At 37.9% G+C, this 22,815-nt stretch overlaps 2 protein-coding genes across 3 annotated transcripts in view; both read right to left on the reverse strand.

The window, feature by feature from the left end:
- LOC106059413 (proline-serine-threonine phosphatase-interacting protein 1-like) overlaps positions 1-22,566 on the reverse strand; it is a 52,354-nt gene extending 29,788 nt beyond the window's left edge. Inside the window, exons 1-3 of one of the 2 annotated variants that reach the window (XM_056039316.1) lie at positions 22,438-22,566; positions 16,983-17,181; positions 14,534-14,627 (exon numbers count right to left, since the gene is read on the reverse strand). The gene's annotated coding sequence lies outside the window, so the exon portion shown is untranslated. Of the gene's footprint in view, positions 1-12,103; positions 12,415-14,533; positions 14,628-16,982; positions 17,182-22,437 lie in introns of those variants that run through there. The other variant, XM_056039315.1, reaches the window with a different exon arrangement.
- LOC129927839 (prestalk protein-like) lies at positions 1,179-7,480 on the reverse strand. The gene is made up of 3 exons (XM_056039368.1): positions 7,460-7,480; positions 4,238-6,578; positions 1,179-3,804 (listed from the first exon to the last, which is right to left on the reverse strand). Exons 1-2 carry the CDS (start codon positions 7,478-7,480, stop codon positions 5,070-5,072), a joined length of 1,530 nt encoding a protein of 509 aa, XP_055895343.1. The 3' UTR covers positions 1,179-3,804; positions 4,238-5,069.
- Positions 22,567-22,815: the final 249 nt, after the last annotated feature.

Below are 22,815 nucleotides of genomic sequence, written 5' to 3' on the forward strand. Positions count from 1 at the left end.
TTATTAATTTAGCATGGGTTACGTTTTAATTACTTGCCTTTGGTAGTCTAACCTAGTCATACAGGCCCAGTCTATCTACCGGTTTATTTAGCCATTGAGATGACCTAGAGCAGGATTTCTTAACCTTTTTAATCAACAAAGTAATCTTTTTCATCTACACAACTGCCTTTGTTTTGTTTTTACAAGTTTTACCAGCATATTTTGCCACGTCCAACGCAGTGTTAAAAAGTTAACAAACAAAAAAATCATGTACCTTTTTAAAACCACAATGTCCAATGATGAGTCACTGTCCAGATAAAAGACAACAGTCTCGTAAAGTTCAACGGCGCTTTTGGTAGCATTAAACTGAGAGTATGGCGGAATAGGTCTCTTCACCTAGCAACTAAAATCAATGTTTATAAAGCAGTGGTTCTCACCACACTTTTGTATGGCTCTAAAGGGGTTTAAGGCTCTTCGAACGCTTCCATCAAAGGTGCCTTTGCCTCATGATGGGAATACGCTGGCAAGACTACATTACAAAAATCTATGTTTTGCTGGAGGCACGTGTGGACAGTATAAAAGCACGAATTAACATTCGACTTTTATCCCGCGTGGGAGACGAACGCATGCCAAAGGCGATCTTCTTTTGCGACCTTAAAGGAGGACGGCTTAACAGAGATGCCCCCGGAAGCGCTATAAAGATCAACTCAAGTACCATATCCCACTCACTAGCATAAAGGAAAGTTGCTGTTAGCAGAAGGCCTCTGAACGAGACAGTTGGAGAGCTCTCACAAAGGCTGCGGGACAAACAGTCGAGATTCATAGAAAAGCCATCATTGAAAAAAAAGCTAGCTATTAATAGCTTTTCGCCTTATATGAAAATATGGAAAAAAACATAAAACAATAAACTAAAGTATACAACACTTCCTTTATTCTTTACACCGGATACAACAAAAAGGCTATCTATTTAGACTTGGTCCGCCAAATATGAGTATTTCGCGCGTAGTAATAATATGAAACAATAAAACTAAAATATAATGCTGGAAATGTAAAAACTAGGTCATAGTTTCATAGGAAGAGGACTTTTTTTTTCTGAAAAACTTTTAACTGCCAACATCAAAACCTAAATAAATACTTTGGCAGTGACTCGATCAGCGTATAAAGTTTTAGATTTTTAAAAAATCAATATTGTTATTTTTTTTTCCATACATAAGCCTTCTTTATTTCAGAAGTATTGTTTTTAAACCAGTCTTGAATAAAAGCATTGCTTTTAAAACGTTGCTAGTGGGTCTCCCATTTCATTTGATGTAGAACGTGATTAAAAAGGCACATTTCGTATTCCATATGAGAGGACAAATTCATACAAGCGCTACTTCTTACGTAGTGTAATTAAACCTTGAAACTGGTTGCCTGAATCAGCCAGGAAAACCAAGGATTCAGCAGAGTTTAAGTCTTTGATTAACTGACATGAAACATGGATACTCTAAGGACGTAATTATCTTCACTCTCGAAGTAAATTCTGTAGTTTATAAGATAATATATTAACTCAACTCTGTTTGTGTCCCAACATTTGATATTACCTAGAACTGCAGGATAAACTGAACGTGAATACAAAGTAACGTAGTCAAGCGGTTGATAGCATATTACGTTCGACGATGTCTGACAACTTATCTTAATACAATGATGATTCTATCGGACCTTTGATACAGACAGTAGATGTACGGAGCCTTGTGTAAATATAACAGTGGCGTAGCAAACACGGCGCGAAAGGTATTTTTTTTTTGCACCCGGGCCCATGTCTACTAGGGGCCCACAGAGGTCATGAAAGATACCACATTAAACAATATTCTTTAAAACTTTTTAGTCAGTTTGTGGCATTTCAACTTTTCGTTCTTTAAATTGTTATCATCATTATTAAGCTAAAAATAGTATCATGGAAGTTTAACAGAACATCTATGTATAGCCTTAAGATTAGAATATGGATAAATGAATGTCTATATTTTGCATAATTAAAAAAAAATGTGCTTTCGATACCAATGTATTTGTTTTAAAAGTAAAGTTTCTCTTTCAGACCTTGCGATCTATAGGGGCAGATGATGAAAAGGTCATCTGTTTCTGTGGCTAAAGATTATTTGTTTTAGCACTTTTTACACAAGTTTGACATGATTTGTTAAATGATTTATTAAACGATAATTCAATCGTAATAATGAGTGTCTCTAAATGGATGGAAGGAAAATAATAAAATAAAATTCTAATTCTGATTCCTTTGCTCAGCTCTCGGGGAGCGTATTTCTGAGACACGAGATTCGATGTCACGTGATGTCGGAAAACTTGGATCTATAACTTGTTTTTGCAATGACTTTATTACAAAGCTAATATATACTCTGTCTGGTAAAAAGTTTGTACACGTTATTTCTCCGACACCCAATCTCGGATCAAGCTGAAATTTTGCACAATTATTATTTTACCTGACAAAACAAGAATCAATTAAAAAAAAATCAATAAGTTATTAACTATTGGGAATTAATTATTTTGTGTGGTATCTCGAACAAGGGCAAGAAATAGTACAGGACTAATGTGGTGGTATAAGCTGAATTTGTCCCTTTATAGGTCGCCTCTTTAAAGTAAGTGTGAACAATAGATAACTATACAATATTCAATGTTCATACACACCTCACTAGTGGTTGAGGAGGCTTTTCTATTTTGTGAACCAGCGGAAGGAGGGGATTTGAACTCGAGCACCCTCCATAGGTAGCAAAGCAGATTTTTCTATTAAGCCACACATCCCACTCTTATAAAAACAAACAACCCCCACCCCCTAAAAAAAAGACAATACAATGCAACTGGAATACTTATAAAATGTAAAAGCACTGAAAAGATCTAACATTCAATTTACTGCTTAGATAGAATTAACTGCATTGCTAAAGCTTACGAAGGCTGATTTTATTCAACAATCGACCAGGAAGTAAATCGCATTCACATATTGCACCTGAATATGTTCGGTGATGCATGCACTCAAAAAAAAAAAAAGGACTATAAATATACCATCAAAGAATTTCGAGGCGGATTCAACCCTCATATATCGAGATGGTTCACTTCGAAACGTCACAATTTCAGTTTGACACGTTAGTAGGTCTATAATCCCCTCCCCCGGACACACCCTGAGCGCTTCTTATTTTCGAAGAAAAAAAGTTGTTTTTTTTCTAAACATGTTTTAAAATTTAGGTATTAATTATGTTGCCACAAAGACGGAGATAATAGAACGTGTCTAATTTGTTTCGTGCATACAACGATTCATGCCGTTATGGTTTTACAATGCGTGACATCACAAGATAATGACGTCATCAGCTGAGCAAAGAAAAATTTTGAAAGATGTCTAAAGGGGATAGATCATAGACAATAGTCGCTAAAGACCTTCAAATGGTTCGAAGTAGCTCACCTTGACCTGACCACTAAAACTTCTTTACACACGGACAGCCACAATGATCGGAAACTTGAAGACAAGATAAAAGAAAGGTGGTTAAGTGAGACGGCTGGATTAATATTTTGTAGTTGTTGCTTTTATTCCTATTGTTTAGCCTCCTGCCTGATGGCATGTTCAATGCTCATTGGGCCCATCTCATTTGTGAACATGTGGGTGATGGTGTATCTGGGAGAAGGCTGCCTATAAGCGCTCAGCAAACACAATTAAGTCAAATCCCAATTTTTAAAAAATCCTGGTCCTAATCGGGATTCGAGCTTGAGCCCCATTGTTAGGTAGCGGCTTTTGCAACTCAGTCACAAATCCAACTTTTACCAATTTTTATAAACATTTGAGCCTATCACCTCTTCATAACACCGAATATTGTCTGAGCCTATCACCTCTTCATAACACCAAACATTGTCTGAGCCTATCACCTCTTCATAACACCAAACATTGTCTGAGCCTATCACCTCTTCATAACACCCAACATTGTCTGAGCCTATCACCTCTTCATAACACCGAACATTGTCTGAGACTATCACCTCTTCATAACACCCAACATTGTCTGAGCCTATCACCTCTTCATAACACCCAACATTGTCTGAGCCTATCACCTCTTCATAACACCAAACATTGTCTGAGCCTATCACCTCTTCATAACACCGAACATTGTCTGAGACTATCACCTCTTCATAACACCCAACATTGTCTGAGCATATCACCTCTTCATAACACCCAACATTGTCTGAGCCTATCACCTCTTCATAACACTAAAACATTGTCTGAGCCTATCACCTCTTCACAACACCGAACATTGTCTGAGCCTATCACCTCTTCATAACACCAAACATTGTCTGAGCCTATCACCTCTTCATAACACTGAACATTGTCTGAGCCTATCACCTCTTCATAACACCCAACATTGTCTGAGCATATCATCTCTTCACAACACCCAACATTGTCTGAGCCTATCACCTCTTCATAACACCCAACATTGTCTGAGCATATCATCTCTTCACAACACCGATTATTGTCTGAGCCTATCACCTCTTCACAACACCGAACATTGTCTGAGCATATCATCTCTTCACAACACCGAACATTGTCTGAGCCTATCACCTCTTCACAACACCGAACATTGTCTGAGCCTATCACCTCTTCATAACACCCAACATTGTCTGAGACTATCACCTCTTCACAACACCGAACATTGTCTGAGCCTATCAACTCTTCATAACACCGAACATTGTCTGAGACTATCACCTCTTCATAACACCCAACATTGTCTGAGCCTATCACCTCTTCATAACACCCAACATTGTCTGAGCCTATCACCTCTTCATAACACCAAACATTGTCTGAGCCTATCACCTCTTCATAACACCGAACATTGTCTGAGACTATCACCTCTTCATAACACCCAACATTGTCTGAGCCTATCACCTCTTCATAACACCCAACATTGTCTGAGCCTATCACCTCTTCATAACACCAAACATTGTCTGAGCCTATCACCTCTTCATAACACCGAACATTGTCTGAGACTATCACCTCTTCATAACACCCAACATTGTCTGAGCATATCACCTCTTCATAACACCCAACATTGTCTGAGCCTATCACCTCTTCATAACACTAAAACATTGTCTGAGCCTATCACCTCTTCACAACACCGAACATTGTCTGAGCCTATCACCTCTTCATAACACCAAACATTGTCTGAGCCTATCACCTTTTCATAACACTGAACATTGTCTGAGCCTATCACCTCTTCATAACACCCAACATTGTCTGAGCATATCATCTCTTCACAACACCCAACATTGTCTGAGCCTATCACCTCTTCATAACACCCAACATTGTCTGAGCATATCATCTCTTCACAACACCGATTATTGTCTGAGCCTATCACCTCTTCACAACACCGAACATTGTCTGAGCATATCATCTCTTCACAACACCGAACATTGTCTGAGCCTATCACCTCTTCACAACACCGAACATTGTCTGAGCCTATCACCTCTTCATAACACCCAACATTGTCTGAGACTATCACCTCTTCACAACACCGAACATTGTCTGAGCCTATCAACTCTTCATAACACCGAACATTGTCTGAGACTATCACCTCTTCATAACACCCAACATTGTCTGAGCCTATCACCTCTTCATAACACCCAACATTGTCTGAGCCTATCACCTCTTCATAACACCAAACATTGTCTGAGCCTATCACCTCTTCATAACACCGAACATTGTCTGAGCCTATCACCTCATCATAACACCCAACATTGTCTGAGCATATCACCTCTTCATAACACCCAACATTGTCTGAGCCTATCACCTCTTCATAACACCCAACATTGTCTGAGCCTATCACCTCTTCACAACACCGAACATTGTCTGAGCCTATCACCTCTTCATAACACCAAACATTGTCTGAGCCTATCACCTCTTCATAACACCGAACATTGTCTGAGCCTATCACCTCTTCATAACACCCAACATTGTCTGAGCATATCATCTCTTCACAACACCGATTATTGTCTGAGCCTATCACCTCTTCACAACACCGAACATTGTCTGAGCATATCATCTCTTCACAACACCGAACATTGTCTGAGCCTATCACCTCTTCACAACACCGAACATTGTCTGAGCCTATCACCTCTTCATAACACCCAACATTGTCTGAGCCTATCACCTCTTCATAACACCCAACATTGTCTGAGACTATCACCTCTTCACAACACCGAACATTGTCTGAGCCTATCACCTCTTCATTACACCAAACATTGTCTGAGCCTATCACCTCTTCATAACACCCAACATTGTCTGAGCCTATCACCTCTTCACAACACCCAACATTGTCTGAGCCTATCACCTCTTCATTACACCAAACATTGTCTGAGCCTATCACCTCTTCATAACACCCAACATTGTCTGAGACTATCACCTCTTCACAACACCGAACATTGTCTGAGCCTATCACCTCTTCATTACACCAAACATTGTCTGAGCCTATCACCTCTTCATAACACCCAACATTGTCTGAGCCTATCACCTCTTCACAACACCCAACATTGTCTGAGCCTATCACCTCTTCATAACACCGAACATTGTCTGAGCCTATCACCTCTTCATAACACCGAACGTAAAAACAATGACTGATTTAGAGACTCCGAAATATTTAAACAAGATTTGTTTGAGCCCAAGATATCTTAGAATAGAAAGGTTTGTTCAGCTACAGATGCGCACTTTAAGACCATTTAATAGTAACATCATCATTTTGTTTAGAGCATTTAGAGATTAATGGATTTACATAAGTTATAAATATATGTTACATACAAAACAAAAGTTGAGATTGTCTTAAAGCTTAAGCCAACATTAATTTAACACCCATCTTTGATAATCTCAAAATATTTTGAATGGCTTAGTCTGTCTGGGTGGAAGTTTGTACACGTTATTTCTCCAACTTTCCATTTTCTGATCAAGTTAACACTTTGCACAATTATTCCTTGTTGATGACGACACACGAATTAATTTGAAAAAAATTACTTAAGTATTGGTGGTTATTAATTAATTTTGTTTTGTTTTTCATGGAAAATGGACAATAATCACGCTCAGCCGCACACAGACAAACAAGCAAAGAATTAGGTCGTTTACTAAAAATGTTAAACTAACAGTAGACAAATGAAACATTCTTTTTTTTTAAAGTAATTGAATAGCTTAGAGACAAAACATGTCGGCCTTTCATCATGGAGGCTAGAGTTTGAATTCAGACTCGAGCAACTTTCTTTCTTTCTTTTTTTAAAATTTAAACATTGATAAGGCAGCACGGAAATATCTCCTCTCCCCCCCCCCCTCCACCAACTGGTCAAGAAAAATGATTGGACCATAGCGCACTGTGCATGCTAGAAGTATGTCATTGGGAAAATGTACTAAGTCGGCGGCGGGCATCCCGTGATAATAATGACACACAGTTGTGTTTATGGTTGTAAATCAGAGATGCCTTACCTTTTTCACCCTAGGTACCATATGTTTCCAATATGTATGTCCTGGGAACCATAGGTTTCCAATATGTGTGTCTCGGGGACCACATGTTTCCAATATGTGTGTCACGGGGGACATATGTTTCCAATATGTGTATCCTTGTTACCATATATTTCCAATAGGTATATCTACTATGAATATATACTTTACACGACTTCAATCGACCACTAGCAAGCAACGGCATTGTCTACGTTAAATTTGGAAAAATGTGTAGGTCACAAGTGCATTTTCCCCACTTGACAAGACCCTTATAGCCTTTACTTTTCATGTGTTAGATCTTCAGGACTATGACTCGTTGGAAAGTAAATCCGGGTGGAATAAAACGAAACTAATCAGGATACTGCCTGGATACTGTTGTTCCTTTTGAAGAGGCCTACTGCTTTCCGAAAGGATATTGCTGTGACGTTAAAACCAAAGTACATTTTTTTTTCGGCGTAAATTGGCTATTTTTACAAAGCTTCTATCTGTCTGGTAAAACGTTTGAACACGTTATTTCCCCCAAACCCATTCTCGGATCAAGTTAAAATTTTAAACAGTTATTTATTGTACCTAACAAAACATGAATCAATTAACAATTAGTCAATTAATCACTGGTAATTACTTATTTTGTTTGATATCGAAAAGATAGTGAAAATCCATCATAATATTTTAGAACATTCAAAGTTCTTTTGCAACGGCTACTGTCTTCTCTTCTGAAAGCGAAAAAAAACTATTTTTTTAAATCAATTATGCAAGCAGTTTTTTTCATAAAAATACACTACTTTTACAACTATTCACTATTAATAGTAACAAACACGGGAGACTCTTTAGTTTGGGAGATAGCTATTTACTATATTTTTAACACATTTATGCAAATGGTTCTAGATTTTTTGTCAAAATTTTTTTTTATATTTGTATTGCTAAGTTAAATAAGTTCTGTCATATAACTACTACATTTACACACACAATAAATGTTTACATTTTTTTTTAAGTAAAAATCTATTTAGCAAGCATAGAAGTTGGACATAATTTAAAACAACAATTAATAAATAGTTTTTCATATTATCGTGTGAACTGCATAGCGTCATCCTAGCAATAGAGCACTGAACTATTTTACCTTAGTTAGGCCAATATTAGAGAATGCATCCGCTGTTTGGGAGCCCTTAACTCATGAAAACATATAGAAACTAGAAAATACAGCAGTGAGATTTATAACAAATGAATTTTAACATTTAATTAGGCAACACCATTTACTCAAATCACTAAATTTAGGACAGAAGACTAAAAAAGCAAAGTAGCAATAATACATAAAACACAACCATAATTTACAAATAAAAATTAAAACTTAATTTTTAAAAAAAATACTCAGAAAGACGCAAAGATAAAGTCACATTTCTTATTCCATATGTTAGGACAACTTCGTACAAGGGATCCTTCTTCTCTAGTACCGTTAGGGAAAAGAATGGATTGCCTGAATCAGCCAGGAAAACTGACGACTTAGCAGAGTTTAAGTCATTGATTAACATGCATAACTAAATTGATGCATGAAATGCGTAGAGCGTAATTATCTTATCTTTTGAAGTAACGTCTGTAAATTTTAACCTATTTATCTTTTCTTTTGAAGTTACGTCTCTAAATAATAAGAAATAATAAGAGTTCATCATTTTCGGTTTCTACAATCAAAAGCCTCGGGAATAACCGCCTCATGGATTTGTAGTTAATAGGCCTAATACCATTAGCAAAAGGCTGCCTCAATAAACGTATCCCCGACACTTTGATTCCTTTTGCTTTCATTCATATTGCTGTAAAGTACTATCAGCATTGTTATGTTTTTATTTATTTATTTGTTTGTAAAATGTTTTCCATGTTGCGGATGTTCCTTCAGAGTTGAAGATAATTTACTTCCTAGTCCAAAACTCCCGCAAGACGACGGGGGATGGGAGCGGGCAGGGTTTGAACCCGGGGCCATCGATAAGTCTAGCGCACAAACCGCACGACCAGCCAGCCATTATTTGTACTTCAGTAAAGTCACGCCTTTAAGTGCTACATTATTTTTAGCCAACCAAATATTTTGCAAACATTGACACAATTCTAGGCAATCGCTACCCAACATATAGGCCTAAACTAGACGTCATATCAAAAGCAATCCATTATCAGTTTTAAAAAAAGAACTATTACCATACATAGATATGTTCTATATATACAATGTATCGAATACTATCAACAAATTTCTCCCTATATCTCTCCTGGTTGTTCTGATTATTTAAATATATTGTGGTATATTTAAATACACAGTGATGTATTCAAAACCACGTGACGTTTCCACAGAATAAATTGGTCTGACATACTTAGAGTGTCAATAGGACAGCATAAAGGTATCTAACATTCAATACAAAAAAAAAATAAAAAAAGTCAGAGTTTATTCATTTAAAAGTAACTCAATCAGCAGTACAAGAAAGTCTAACACTTCAACGAGCTTTGCTAAATGCTGGTCAGCTGCATCTCTATGCAAAAGACTTTTCAGAAATGGCTAAAAATAAATAATTTATTGTTCACTTGCTATATTTAGAATGTCACGCTGATCTTGCTCTTTAAAAATGAGAAATTGTAACAGCGTTTAAAAAACAAGTAATGCCTTCGGTAAGCATCAAAAATTTACATCACATACTGAGCGTGGAAACTAAGAATACGGAATGGACAAACTAAGAACACAAAATGAACAAATTAAGAATACAACATGAACGAAGTTTTAGTGGAGTACTGTTGTTTAAACCAAAGAGAAAGTGTTGTTTAACCGAAGATAAAGTGTTGTTTAAACCAAGGTCTAAACCTAGTATTATGTGAACCTGGGTAAAGTTTACAGGTAGGATGGCTGTAAACATGTTAGAATTTCATTTATATATATCAAACTTTCTTACAAAGTAGAATATGGATTAAACCAACTTTCCAATAAATCAATGTACACGAGATGAGAGAGTAATCTCCCCTCCTCCCACACACACTTACTTCCCCTTCTCTCTTGTTTAAATATCATTCCTGGTGGTTTGTTAAAATCATAGAAATGTCTACATTCTGTCATACATCAAGTCAAAACATCAAGCCTAGCTTTACACTGGGAATTCTGTATGTATTTGTGTTTATTGACATAGATGTGGGTTAAAGTGTGCTCGGAGACCAGGATGGGAAATGCACACATCTGCAAAAAAGTGGGAAAAAAAATGTAGGCTACTTAACGCAACATTGGCTTCAGTAGGAAACTAGTTGTTTCGTTACCAAGTAGACTGTAATAGATCCAGATGTCGAAAGTAATTTCTCTTTCTCTCTCTCTCTCTCTCTTTCTCGCTCGAACTTTCTATCTCTCTTTCTCCCTTGCTCTTTCTCTATCGTTCTCTCCTTTTCTCTCTCTCTTTCTAGTGTGATGAGTATCTCGCCCCCCCCCCCACCCCAATCATCGAGTTCATGGGAAATGAGACTGTGTTCATCTTCGACCATGAAGGTCTGGGGAGCTATTATTATTATCTGGTCACCCAATGTAAAATTTATTAGCTCTTAGCAGATGACTTTATTTACCACAGTACAATTTCATAGTCAAAGTGATATACTTATACAAGAATAAGAAATGTAGATTCTTAATAGATTTGCAGCTGACACAAAATGCTGAGGCCAAGTGTTAGACAAAATGGTGCGTTGTGAAGAAGGACTGTGTTCACTCAAAACGCTCACTGATTTTAATCTTTAATAGGTAGATCTTTTTAATACGCGATGAAGCAGTACATAGCAAGACATCAAGATATAGAAGCAATGAAGATTGTAAAATGTTTGACATGTTTCGGATGTTCCTTCAGAGTTGAAGATAGTTTACTTCCTAGTCCAAATCTCCGGCAGGACGACGGGGGATGGGAGCAGGCAGGATTTGAACCCTCGACCATCGATAAATCCGAACGACAGTCCAGCGCGCAATCCGCACGACCAGACAGCCCTTATCACTAGTTGCCTTAAAATAGTGTAGGCCTACACGATAAGCTAATGTGTTGATGGTTTTTTTTTCATTCCATTGAAAATAAAAACATCTATGTCAACTTGTTATTGTGCGTAAGGACTTTTAAAACTGGGCTATGTTTAACAACACATTGTGCTAGCGTGGACTTTGTAGGCTTGTTATTTCTTTCTTATATTTCATTCAGTGACTTCCTAAGTACGTACACAATACACGGTGTATGGAAAAGTAAAAGAAAGTTCCCTTTTCAGACCTTGCGATCTATAGGACAGATGATTTGAAGGCCGTTTCTTTCACCAAAGGTTAAGGAGCAGGGTGTCATGTGGCCAGCACAATGACCAACTTCCTTTACTTTCCCCAACTAAAGTCAGGTTTGTGTAATTACACATTTGGACATGTTTACGATCCAGTCATGGAATGACCGTACACTTGAAAGGCTAAGCCACCAGAAGTGGCAGTTACGTCTTGTCATTGCTCACAGATGTCAGCAAATAAACACCTAAGCCTAAGTCATTGTAGAATACTGCAACGCTAATGTCGATAACAACGCATGCCTCCCGTACACACACACACACACATTCACGAATATTTGGTGACACACGTGAAATATTTACATTACATATTCTACTTACGGGTTTCCTTTCAGTAGGACTTTTCGTTCGTAGTAAGCCTACACCATTCGACACAATTAAACCATGTAAATCCTTTAAAATTGAATGCACACTACATGTATAATTGTATATCACTGTAAAAGAAAATGTTTAGCCGATGTGTTTTATCTAATATCTAAACAATGAAATTGGCTACAAATGATTCACTACTTTCCCTCAACGCTGTTTTTTTTTTTTTTTTCTCTATTTACAACAAGAGCGAAACGAGACAGCCCTCTTTCTCTCTAGGTCACGCCTGCTAGACATACAACTCTGTATGACATTGAATGCTGTCCCCTTGACAGAAATAACCTGTAGACGGGGGAAAAAAATAGGGTAAAGTTCTATTAATACATGCCACGTGATTTCAAAACTTGAATAACCAGATACACGATTGTTTAAAAAAGAATCTCTACTAAGATATGATATCTAATATTTCCTACTAAACTTAAACCATTTCTGAGTAACCTATATAGGCCTAGATCATGTCCAATATCTGGCAGACTTTTTTCACAATCTAGCAGACTACTGAGAGAATTAATTAGAAAAGACTTGCGTCCAATGGAATGACCAGCGCGACAATGTATTTAACGACTTTTATATCTAGTTTGAGAAGAGTAGAAAGGAAAGTTTTTATCCAGGAATGTCTTGTGAGATCAAATGGAAGAGTCGGCTGCGGATTGCCAAGACAGATAACTCAGGAATCAGAGACACACTGGAAACATAGTTAGGGGACTTGCCAGTGGAAAAAGTAGGCGCTGATATTATGAATGTACAAGGAAACGAATAAAATCAGATCCTGGTCATCATCAAGCCTGAATCTGACGTTCAAATCATCAAAAACCTGATGACATATGAGAACCAAAAGGGTGATGATCGATATGAAGCGCTGGACTGTTGTTGGGACTTGTAGATGGTCACGGGTTCATACCCGTCGTCCTGCGGGAGGTTTGTACTAGGAAGTAAATTATCTTCAACTCTGAAGAAACATCAGAAACATGTAAAACTTTTTACAAACATAGAACTACGAAACGCAGCTCAATATTGTTATGTATTTCTGAATCTTCTGGCTAAATGTACTAGTAGGCACACAAATAAAAACACTGTAAAGAACTTGACGACTCAACTTTCAGTTTTATATAACTTTAATGACTATTAACTCTAACAATTTGTTACTGTAACATGTAGCGTAGAAGACTGTACAATATCTGTCAGTTTACAGTTAGCTATACTTCGTTGCAATTCATCTCTTCAATTCGTTGCTATTCATCTCTTCTCAACTTGCATCGAGCCGTATTCCACAGAGAACAGACCAACGACACACTTCCCAGTGTCGCTCCAGGTCTCCCAAAGCTGAACCAAGTCGGACTCAAGTCTACCACATCAGAGCCGTACACGTCTTACATCGACTGTATCGACTGTAACGGCTCAAGTCCACTGTAGTTCGCTGTATAGACTTTAACGACAGTAGTCCACTCCAGTTAACTCTACCCTAGTTAACTTGCATCGAGTAGTACACATTTCTCTTCCACTAGAGCCGCACACGTCTTACATCGACTGTATCGACTGTAACGGCTCACTCACGACTCATTCACGACTGACTTTCACATTAACTTTCTGACTTATATATAGTCCCTAATCGCTTGTCCAAAGTTGCACAAACATGGCTAGTATCCTCTGGAATAACACGTGAAGGAACGTCACATCCTGTCTTTGTTTATACATGTAGATTCCAGAAAACATCGGCTGCAGTGTCATCTTGCCGGGGTCACAAGTTGTGACCTCTATCTGTCACTGGACATTGCTAGTACATTCTGGAATAACACGTAAGGACACGTCACATCCTGTCTTTGTTGATACATGTACATTCCAGAGAACACCTGCTGCTGTGTTATCTCGCCGGGGTCATACGTTGACCTCTACCTATCACTGTCATTTGTAACAATATGAATAGGGAATGAGCCCAGCCCAATTGCTAAACTGAATGCCCTGGACACTATTTTGTCCCACAAGGCATACTTGACAAAAGAAAAGAAAATATAAACAAACTGTCAAAATGTCCTAGACAAAAGTGGTCGAGATTTACCAACGCTAACAGTAAACCAATCTGTATATTTTCATACAACTTATCTTATCTTATAAAATACATGCCTTACTTCAAAAAAGAAGATGATTACGTCCTACGGGTCATGCGTCTAGTCATGCATGTTAACCAATGACTTAAATTCTGCCAAGTCACTGGTTTTCCTGGCTGACTCAGGCAACCCATTCCATGGGTCCAGGGCAGATTATTGGCCAGGAAACAAAGATCGTACAAGAAAAGAAGGCGGGACATATTAAAAACAAAAAAAAGTACACATCAAACCCCAGCTGTCACCAGATACAGAAAATAGAAACATTGCAAACAAAGACCTTTATGACGATGACGAAGATATGTGGAGAGATTATAGAGGAGTTGATGCAGTCCCAGGACTAAACACTGAAAACAATGTTTCGATGACTCCACCTGAAAAAATAAAACAAACATCCATGAAATTTCTGTCTACGTATTGTTGTTATTTAAGTAACTCTTTTTTTTATATTGTTGGAGTAGTCTCCCCTGACTTTGTGCTTGTTTTGGTTTCGTCCTAAAACGGAAGCTGCTAAGAGTTTACAGGTCAGCTAGTAAACTGTTGTTTGTTTTGTTCTAATCTAAAAGTGTGTTTGTTCCAAAATTGTTTTCTTTTAACTAACATTAATATCCTTCGGGGAGGGGAGGGGTACGATAGCTCCTACCGCATCATCACTCACACACGCACTTTCGGATCCGCTAGTTCTAACAATAAAAGTTAGATTAGCACATACTGTTGCACAGACGATTTATGTGCTCTTACTAGGCATTGATTGGGCAAGACAATCTTTTTCCAGATAGTAGTAAAGACAGTTTTACCATTATTGGAATTAAACAAGATTGTTAAATTCTTTTTAAACTTAATTAGGTTAGCCTACTATCTGTTATACAGTAACAAACCTCGTAGCCTACTATCTGTTATACAGTAACAAACCTCGTAGCCTACTATCTGTTATACAGTAACAAACCTCGTAGCCTACTATCTGTTATACAGTAACAAACCTCGTAGCCTACTATCTGTTATACAGTAACAAACCTCGTAGCCTACTAACTGTTATACAGTAACAAACCTCGTAGCCTACTATCTGTTATACAGTAACAAACCTCGTACTATCTGGGGTAGGGCCCAGGCAAAGCTTCTCTGTCTCAACGTGACACTCGAGTGGAAACGGTCGTTAGAAAAGACGATTAGGTCAATATGAAATCAAAACAGAACCCCCGTTGGTGTGCCTAAGGACCTAGTCTATTGCAGTGGTGGGGATGGAATAGAGACCCAACAAACATGTCTCTATTCACACAACGATCTTCTGGGGGCCATTATTTATGGTGAACAAATGCACGGCTGACCTGGTACAGAGAGGGAATATGAGGGAGTTTCCCTGCTGTGCTCAGCCTTCGGCCTCGCCTCTAACCCGAGCATCTTGGGATATGAGCCATCGCTAAATTTACATCTCCTCGGTTCTTTCAAAGATAAATTAGCTTGTTCAGGCCGATGGAGGCGAGTTACCGTGGGCCTTGAGCTCAAAGTGTCTTGGAGTCAACTCTTGGGACAATTACAGAAAAGAAAGAGAATCTTAGAATCTTGAGTGGAAGATGGGGGAGGGGGTGGTATTTGAACTTTACTTGTTTAGTAGCTCTGTTCGCATTTATTTGCATGTGGGGCTTCTCAGAGAACGATTTGTCGTTTCGTTAACTTCTGGCTTTCATTTTACCCAATAGTCTTCGCCGATTTAAAGAAAGAAAATAGTTTGGGCATTACACTATAATAAAGCCTGAAAAAAGAAATGAACAGAAATGCACACATAGTGTGCTTAGCTCCCTTCTCGGTAAACATTAAGCAGGAAATGAAAAGTAACCGAGATTAGGAAATTAGCGGCTTTTTGTGAAATTGACTATCGTCTTGGTACAGTATAAGTGTAGCATTTTTTAACTTCTGTTTTTATTATTTGTATTATTAGAATTATTTTAGGCTACGTCTTTTAAGACTACGCCTTAGATATGCCCGGAGAGGGTAAAACAATCGTCCGGTCCGATGTATTGAACTGTCCAACCCTTTTCACTTTTTCATTTCGGTCTTTTTTCTGGTTGGACGTCCTTTTATTAATACTCAAAGGAATTAATGTCTTATAAAGTAGATAAATATTGAGAAGTCTATGCGCTGCCATCAAAGGTAGGCCTACCAAAGAGGCGCATCATTCGATATACAAGCACTTGACACAGACTTGGAGCGACAATGCCAATAATGTCTTATAAAGTAGATGAATATTGAGAAGTCTATGCCCCGCACACAGCCAACAAAATTAGGCCTACTAAGGAGGCGCATCATTCGATATACAAGCACTTGACACAGACAAATAGGCCAGATAGTTGTTCGATACCTTTTTTTTCTTTACTCAACTGTTATAACTGACAACAAGGTACCGACATCACTTACCCAGGTTCAAAACAATTTGTTATTCGTTGTTTGTCTTATTATTATTATTATTTTATATTCGCAATTGTTTTAACACGTAAGGAGATCATCCACACACACACTTTGACACACAAACACAAACATAAACACGTCAACATAGAGACACACAATCGTAACATTACCTTTCAGCTGTTCTTGTCCGACATTTGACATTACGACACAAGCAATACTGTTACACGTGATCCTCAATTCTTAATTATATATATTTAATATGAAAAGCAAGTTAGATATAAAAAAAAATATCATTTTGGCATGATAGAAAAAGGATGTAGACTTACCTCAAGTCTGAAGTAAGTAAGGTCACGAGGGTAGACTGAGACGCACTGAACCGCCACATTTCTGTACTGGCTGCTGACGGGTCAATATTGACCAAGAAGGGTAAAACCAGCACTAAGGTAGACACGGAAGTGGAGAGAGGATGTGAACCCCCAGATCCGCGTGTGGAGGTCATGTATCCTTTGAACACTGTCAGACAATCTTGAATAAATATTTTTTAATGTAAAGTACTTGTTCTATTAATAATCGACAAATTCAAAGTATTTTTAAGTGTCATTTTTCCTCAGTAAAATGTAAAAGCTCTATGAAGTGGTCAAGTTAAACGTTTGAAGAATGAATTATATATCAAGGTCTAATCTTCCATTTTTTTTCAAGTAGGTCGTCTCTTTAAAAGGGAAGCGACTGAGCCATACAGCTAGGACTTAGTAGCAAATCGTTCAAAGATATAATAGTTTGACTGCCTGATAGTTTGGTAGACATCTCTAGATAAATCTGATAGCTTGACTGCCTGATAGTTTGGTAGACATCTCTAGATAAATCTGATAGCTTGACTGCCTGATAGTTTGGTAGACATCTCTAGTGGATATGACATTATCGGCCGTTGAGGATCATCCTCATTTGTAAATAAACATTGTCCATACTGTTTCTCTAATCTGTTCTGTGATCTTCGAGCTCGCTTAACTTATAGTAATATTTAGAATAAGTTCACAAGAAAAGCACGATAAACAGACGTTCAGAGTTAGTCTACCACCAGGGTCTTCAACGCTCACAGTTTAGTCTACCGTGAAGGTTTAATCTTCTAAATAATTTCCCCTGCTATCCTAGCGTTACTATAGATTGATTTTAAACTTCTTTATGAATTTCGATAGCTGAAATGCTTTGGCTGAGTCTTAAGAGTGTTGGTTTTTAATAAAGAAATGTTTGAGTTTAGAGGTCTCTGTGGCATTTTACGTCTCAATTCAGAATCGCTTCCCTAAGCAATGCCCCATGTGACTAAAGAGGCCAATCCTTGATACACAGCTACAGTCGCAGATTGAGAAATGGAGTGACCTCTCTTCCATACTGGCCAGGATTCAAAGGGATGGAAAACCATCTCAATTTAGGGTCAGGTGGATGCAGGAGTTTGCTACAGAGAAGTGATCTTACTACTGTCCCCTCGACTACGGGTCTCCAAAACCGGATTTTGTGTTAGTGTCTACTGCTCTACTCCCTTAGTATTAGGCCATACTGGGGCACACACAGGACAGTGCGGCTATTAACCTAGATCTAGGGGTGTGGTTGTGGGCAACTAGGCATGTTCGCACAGTGACGAGCCATGACTGCCTCATATCTTGGAGCCAAACCTACTGCTAAACCCTTGCATAGAACTATACTATCTAATTGTATGTGGTATAAAACTATACTATCTAATTGTATGTGGTATAAAACTATACTATCTAATTGTATGTTGTTAAAAACTATACTATCTAATTGTATGTGGTATAAAACTATACTATCTAATTGTATGTGGTATAAAACTATACTATCTAATTGTATGTTGTTTAAAACTATACTATCTAATTGTATGTTGTTTAAAACTATACTATCTAATTGTATGTTGTATAAAATTATACTATCTAATTGTACGTTATATAAAACTATACTATCTAGTAGATAGCTGAAACCAATCCGTGACCAAGGATAAATGGAATTTTAGATTCTCGGTTCTGATAGTGTCAGGAATCCTACGCTTGTTAGATTTGGGGGTAGGAGGAATATTCTTAAGGTAGCTTCCAAAATGTTTTGCGTGATTAAGTCAAAGAAACAAACTTGTTTCACCCTTTTTTTAAGCTTTAAGAAATTCTTTAGAAAAAGTATTTTTACGTTTAGAAATGCGGAAGTTATATTATTATCTGTCTTTTGATTGAATTTTAAGATGATGTTTTACTTCTTGTTAGATAGATAGATAGATGGATGGATGGATGGATGGATGGATGGATTAGATAGATAGATAGATAGATAGATAGATAGATAGATAGATAGATAGATAGATAGATAGATAGATAGATAGATAGATAGATAGATAGATAGATAGATAGACAGACAGACAGATTAGGTTAGGTTAGGTTAGGTTAGAGTAGACAGAAAGACAGACAGATCCAGTTACGACGCAATATTTTGTCACATCTGAACATATTGTCTAAATTAAATAGCAGAACCCTTCCACTATCTGTTGATGTGAGAATTTTGAAGTCCGTATACAAAAAAATTCTTTTTAATTAATATTCCAGGCCCCACGTTGAAAAAAATAGCTGAACTTCTAAGGTATCAAACTCCAAATCACCAAAGCTACACTTAGTGTTGTCATAAATGCAATACTATCAGTCTTTCAGAAATCCATTTATATGATTTGACTTCATTAAATAAACTTACACATTTGATCATCACATTGTTGTAATTATTATGACGCTCTGTTGATGGCAGGGAGTGCAGATGTGTGTTGCACTATCATTTAGGTCTAATAGCTTCATTGTTTCTGTCCGATGTTAATCGGATTTTTTCCGGTTGCGTGATTTTTTCCCTTAGTATCCTTGTATTTAAAATGTGTATGAAATGTGGATGTTGGAGATTTGAAGTGTATTGGGAAGAGAGAAGGAGAAGAGAGAGAGAGGGGGAGGGAGAAAGAAAGAGAGATAATGACTGAATTGTTGTATTATATACTCCTTTTACTTTTATATTCTTACAAAGTTTATACCAACTCTGTCTGGTAAATTGTTTGTACACGTCATATCTCCCAAACCCAATCTCGGATCAAGTTAAAATTTTGCACTATTATTTCTGTTACCTGACAACCCAAGAATCAATTTTAAAAAATAACCAATTCCCTGATTAACTATTGGTAATTGTCAATTGATTATTTCGTTTGATATCTTGAACAAGGGAAAGAAATCTTACTTGACAAATGTGGTGGTAAGCCTATAAGTTGAATTAGTCCTCTTGAGGAACCTTAGCCCTAAATGAACATTTTGTTTTATGCATTTAAAAAAATGAACATTTAAAAATTCACCAAGATACCCCCTTCTTTCCTCCCCCTTTCACAACTGGTCCAGACAAGCGATAGGATCATAGCGCATTAAGAAAACTAAAAGAAAAACAATTGGTACAAATATTTCTATCGCACAGATCTATTGGTCTAGGTAAATAGCACACGTGTCCAAACTAATTGATACAATTACACTTAATATAAGCTTTTTTTTTTTTAATGTATTCTTTATGTTTCTTGTTTGCATTTTTATTTGTTTGGACTGTCAATGTAGCGCATTTAAGGTGGGTGTCCAAGTCCTACTCAGCGCAATAGTCGACCAATAAATAGTATAGACTCGTAGAGTAGCCTATACACCGTCGACCAGTAAATGTATGTATTTAGGTAGCCTATGTATGACTCCTTATGTCTCGGAATTTAAGACAATGGATACGCCCAGGTGAGTCAGTGGCTTTGGTTTCGTAGAGTATACACTGTCGACCAGTAAATAGTAAGCTACCTATAGACCCGTAGAGTAGACACTGTCGACCAGTAAATAGTAAGCTACCTATAGACCCGTAGAGTCTACACTGTCGACCAGTAAATAGTAAGCTACCTATAGACCCGTAGAGTAGACACTGTCGACCAGTAATTAGTAAGCTACCTATAGACCCGTAGAGTAGACACTGTCGACCAGTAAATAGTAAGCTACCTATAGACCCGTAGAGTCTACACTGTCGACCAGTAAATAGTAAGCTACCTATAGACCCGTAGAGTATACACTGTCGACCAGTAAATAGTAAGCTACCTATAGACCCGTAGAGTAGACACTGTCGACCAGTAAATAGTAAGCTACCTATAGACCCGTAGAGTAGACACTGTCGACCAGTAAATAGTAAGCTACCTATAGACCCGTAGAGTCTACACTGTCGACCAGTAATTAGTAAGCTACCTATAGACCCGTAGAGTAGACACTGTCGACCAGTAAATAGTAAGCTACCTATAGACCCGTAGAGTCTACACTGTCGACCAGTAAATAGTAAGCTACCTATAGACCCGTAGAGTAGACACTGTCGACCAGTAAATAGTAAGCTACCTATAGACCCGTAGAGTCTACACTGTCGACCAGTAAATAGTAAGCTACCTATAGACCCGTAGAGTAGACACTGTCGACCAGTAAATAGTAAGCTACCTATAGACCCGTAGAGTCGACCAGTAAATAGTAAGCTACCTATAGACCCGTAGAGTAGACACTGTCGACCAGTAAATAGTAAGCTACCTATAGACTCGTAGAGTCTACACTGTCGACCAGTAAATAGTAAGCTACCTATAGACCCGTAGAGTCTACACTGTCGACTAGTAAATAGTAAGCTACCTATAGACCCGTAGAGTCTACACTGTCGACTAGTAAATAGTAAGCTACCTATAGACTCGTCGACAGTAAATAGTAAGCTACCTATAGACCCGTAGAGTAGACACTGTCGACCAGTAAATAGTAAGCTACCTATAGACTCGTAGAGTCTACACTGTCGACCAGTAAATAGTAAGCTACCTATAGACCCGTAGAGTCTACACTGTCGACTAGTAAATAGTAAGCTACCTATAGACCCGTAGAGTAGACACTGTCGACCAGTAAATAGTAAGCTACCTATAGACTCGTCGACAGTAAATAGTAAGCTACCTATAGACTCGTCGACAGTAAATAGTAAGCTACCTATAGACTCGTCGACAGTAAATAGTAAGCTACCTAAGACCCGTAGAGTAGACACTGTCGACCAGTAAATAGTAAGCTACCTATAGACCCGTAGAGTAGACACTGTCGACCAGTAAATAGTAAGCTACCTATAGACTCGTAGAGTCTACACTGTCGACCAGTAAATAGTAAGCTACCTATAGACCCGTAGAGTCTACACTGTCGACTAGTAAATAGTAAGCTACCTATAGACCCGTAGAGTAGACACTGTCGACCAGTAAATAGTAAGCTACCTATAGACTCGTCGACAGTAAATAGTAAGCTACCTATAGACTCGTCGACAGTAAATAGTAAGCTACCTATAGACTCGTCGACAGTAAATAGTAAGCTACCTAAGACCCGTAGAGTAGACACTGTCGACCAGTAAATAGTAAGCTACCTATAGACTCGTCGACAGTAAATAGTAAGCTACCTATAGACCCGTAGAGTAGACACTGTCGACCAGTAAATAGTAAGCTACCTATAGACTCGTCGACAGTAAATAGTAAGCTACCTATAGACCCGTAGAGTCTACACTGTCGACTAGTAAATAGTAAGCTACCTATAGACCCGTAGAGTAGACACTGTCGACCAGTAAATAGTAAGCTACCTATAGACTCGTCGACAGTAAATAGTAAGCTACCTATAGACCCGTAGAGTAGACACTGTCGACCAGTAAATAGTAAGCTACCTATAGACTCGTCGACAGTAAATAGTAAGCTACCTATAGACTCGTAGAGTATACCCTGTTGACACGTTCAGCAGAATAAGGTAAATCCGAAATGAGGTCTTACTACCGTAAGTTATTTTGAGCATAGCTTCAAGTACACTGTTACGCCTATTACATTGTTTACTGCTAGATAGTTTGGTCTCGTCCTTCTACGAGATTGAGACGTATTGTATTCGCTATCTTTCATCAGCAACAAGAGGTGAAAGGTCAAAGGTCACAACAAGGAAGGCAATAGATACAAAAAAAAAAAAGAATGATATCAGTGAAGACACAGCATGTGATTAGTTAGGCAGGACAGTAATCATCATTAGAGACTTCAAATTTTGCAGGCTGATGTTGAGCCAACATTGATTGAACAAATTTGATAAGAAC

The sequence above is a fragment of the Biomphalaria glabrata genome, chromosome 8 (assembly GCF_947242115.1).
Source record: "Biomphalaria glabrata chromosome 8, xgBioGlab47.1, whole genome shotgun sequence".
NCBI classification, from domain to species: Eukaryota; Metazoa; Mollusca; class Gastropoda; family Planorbidae; genus Biomphalaria; species Biomphalaria glabrata.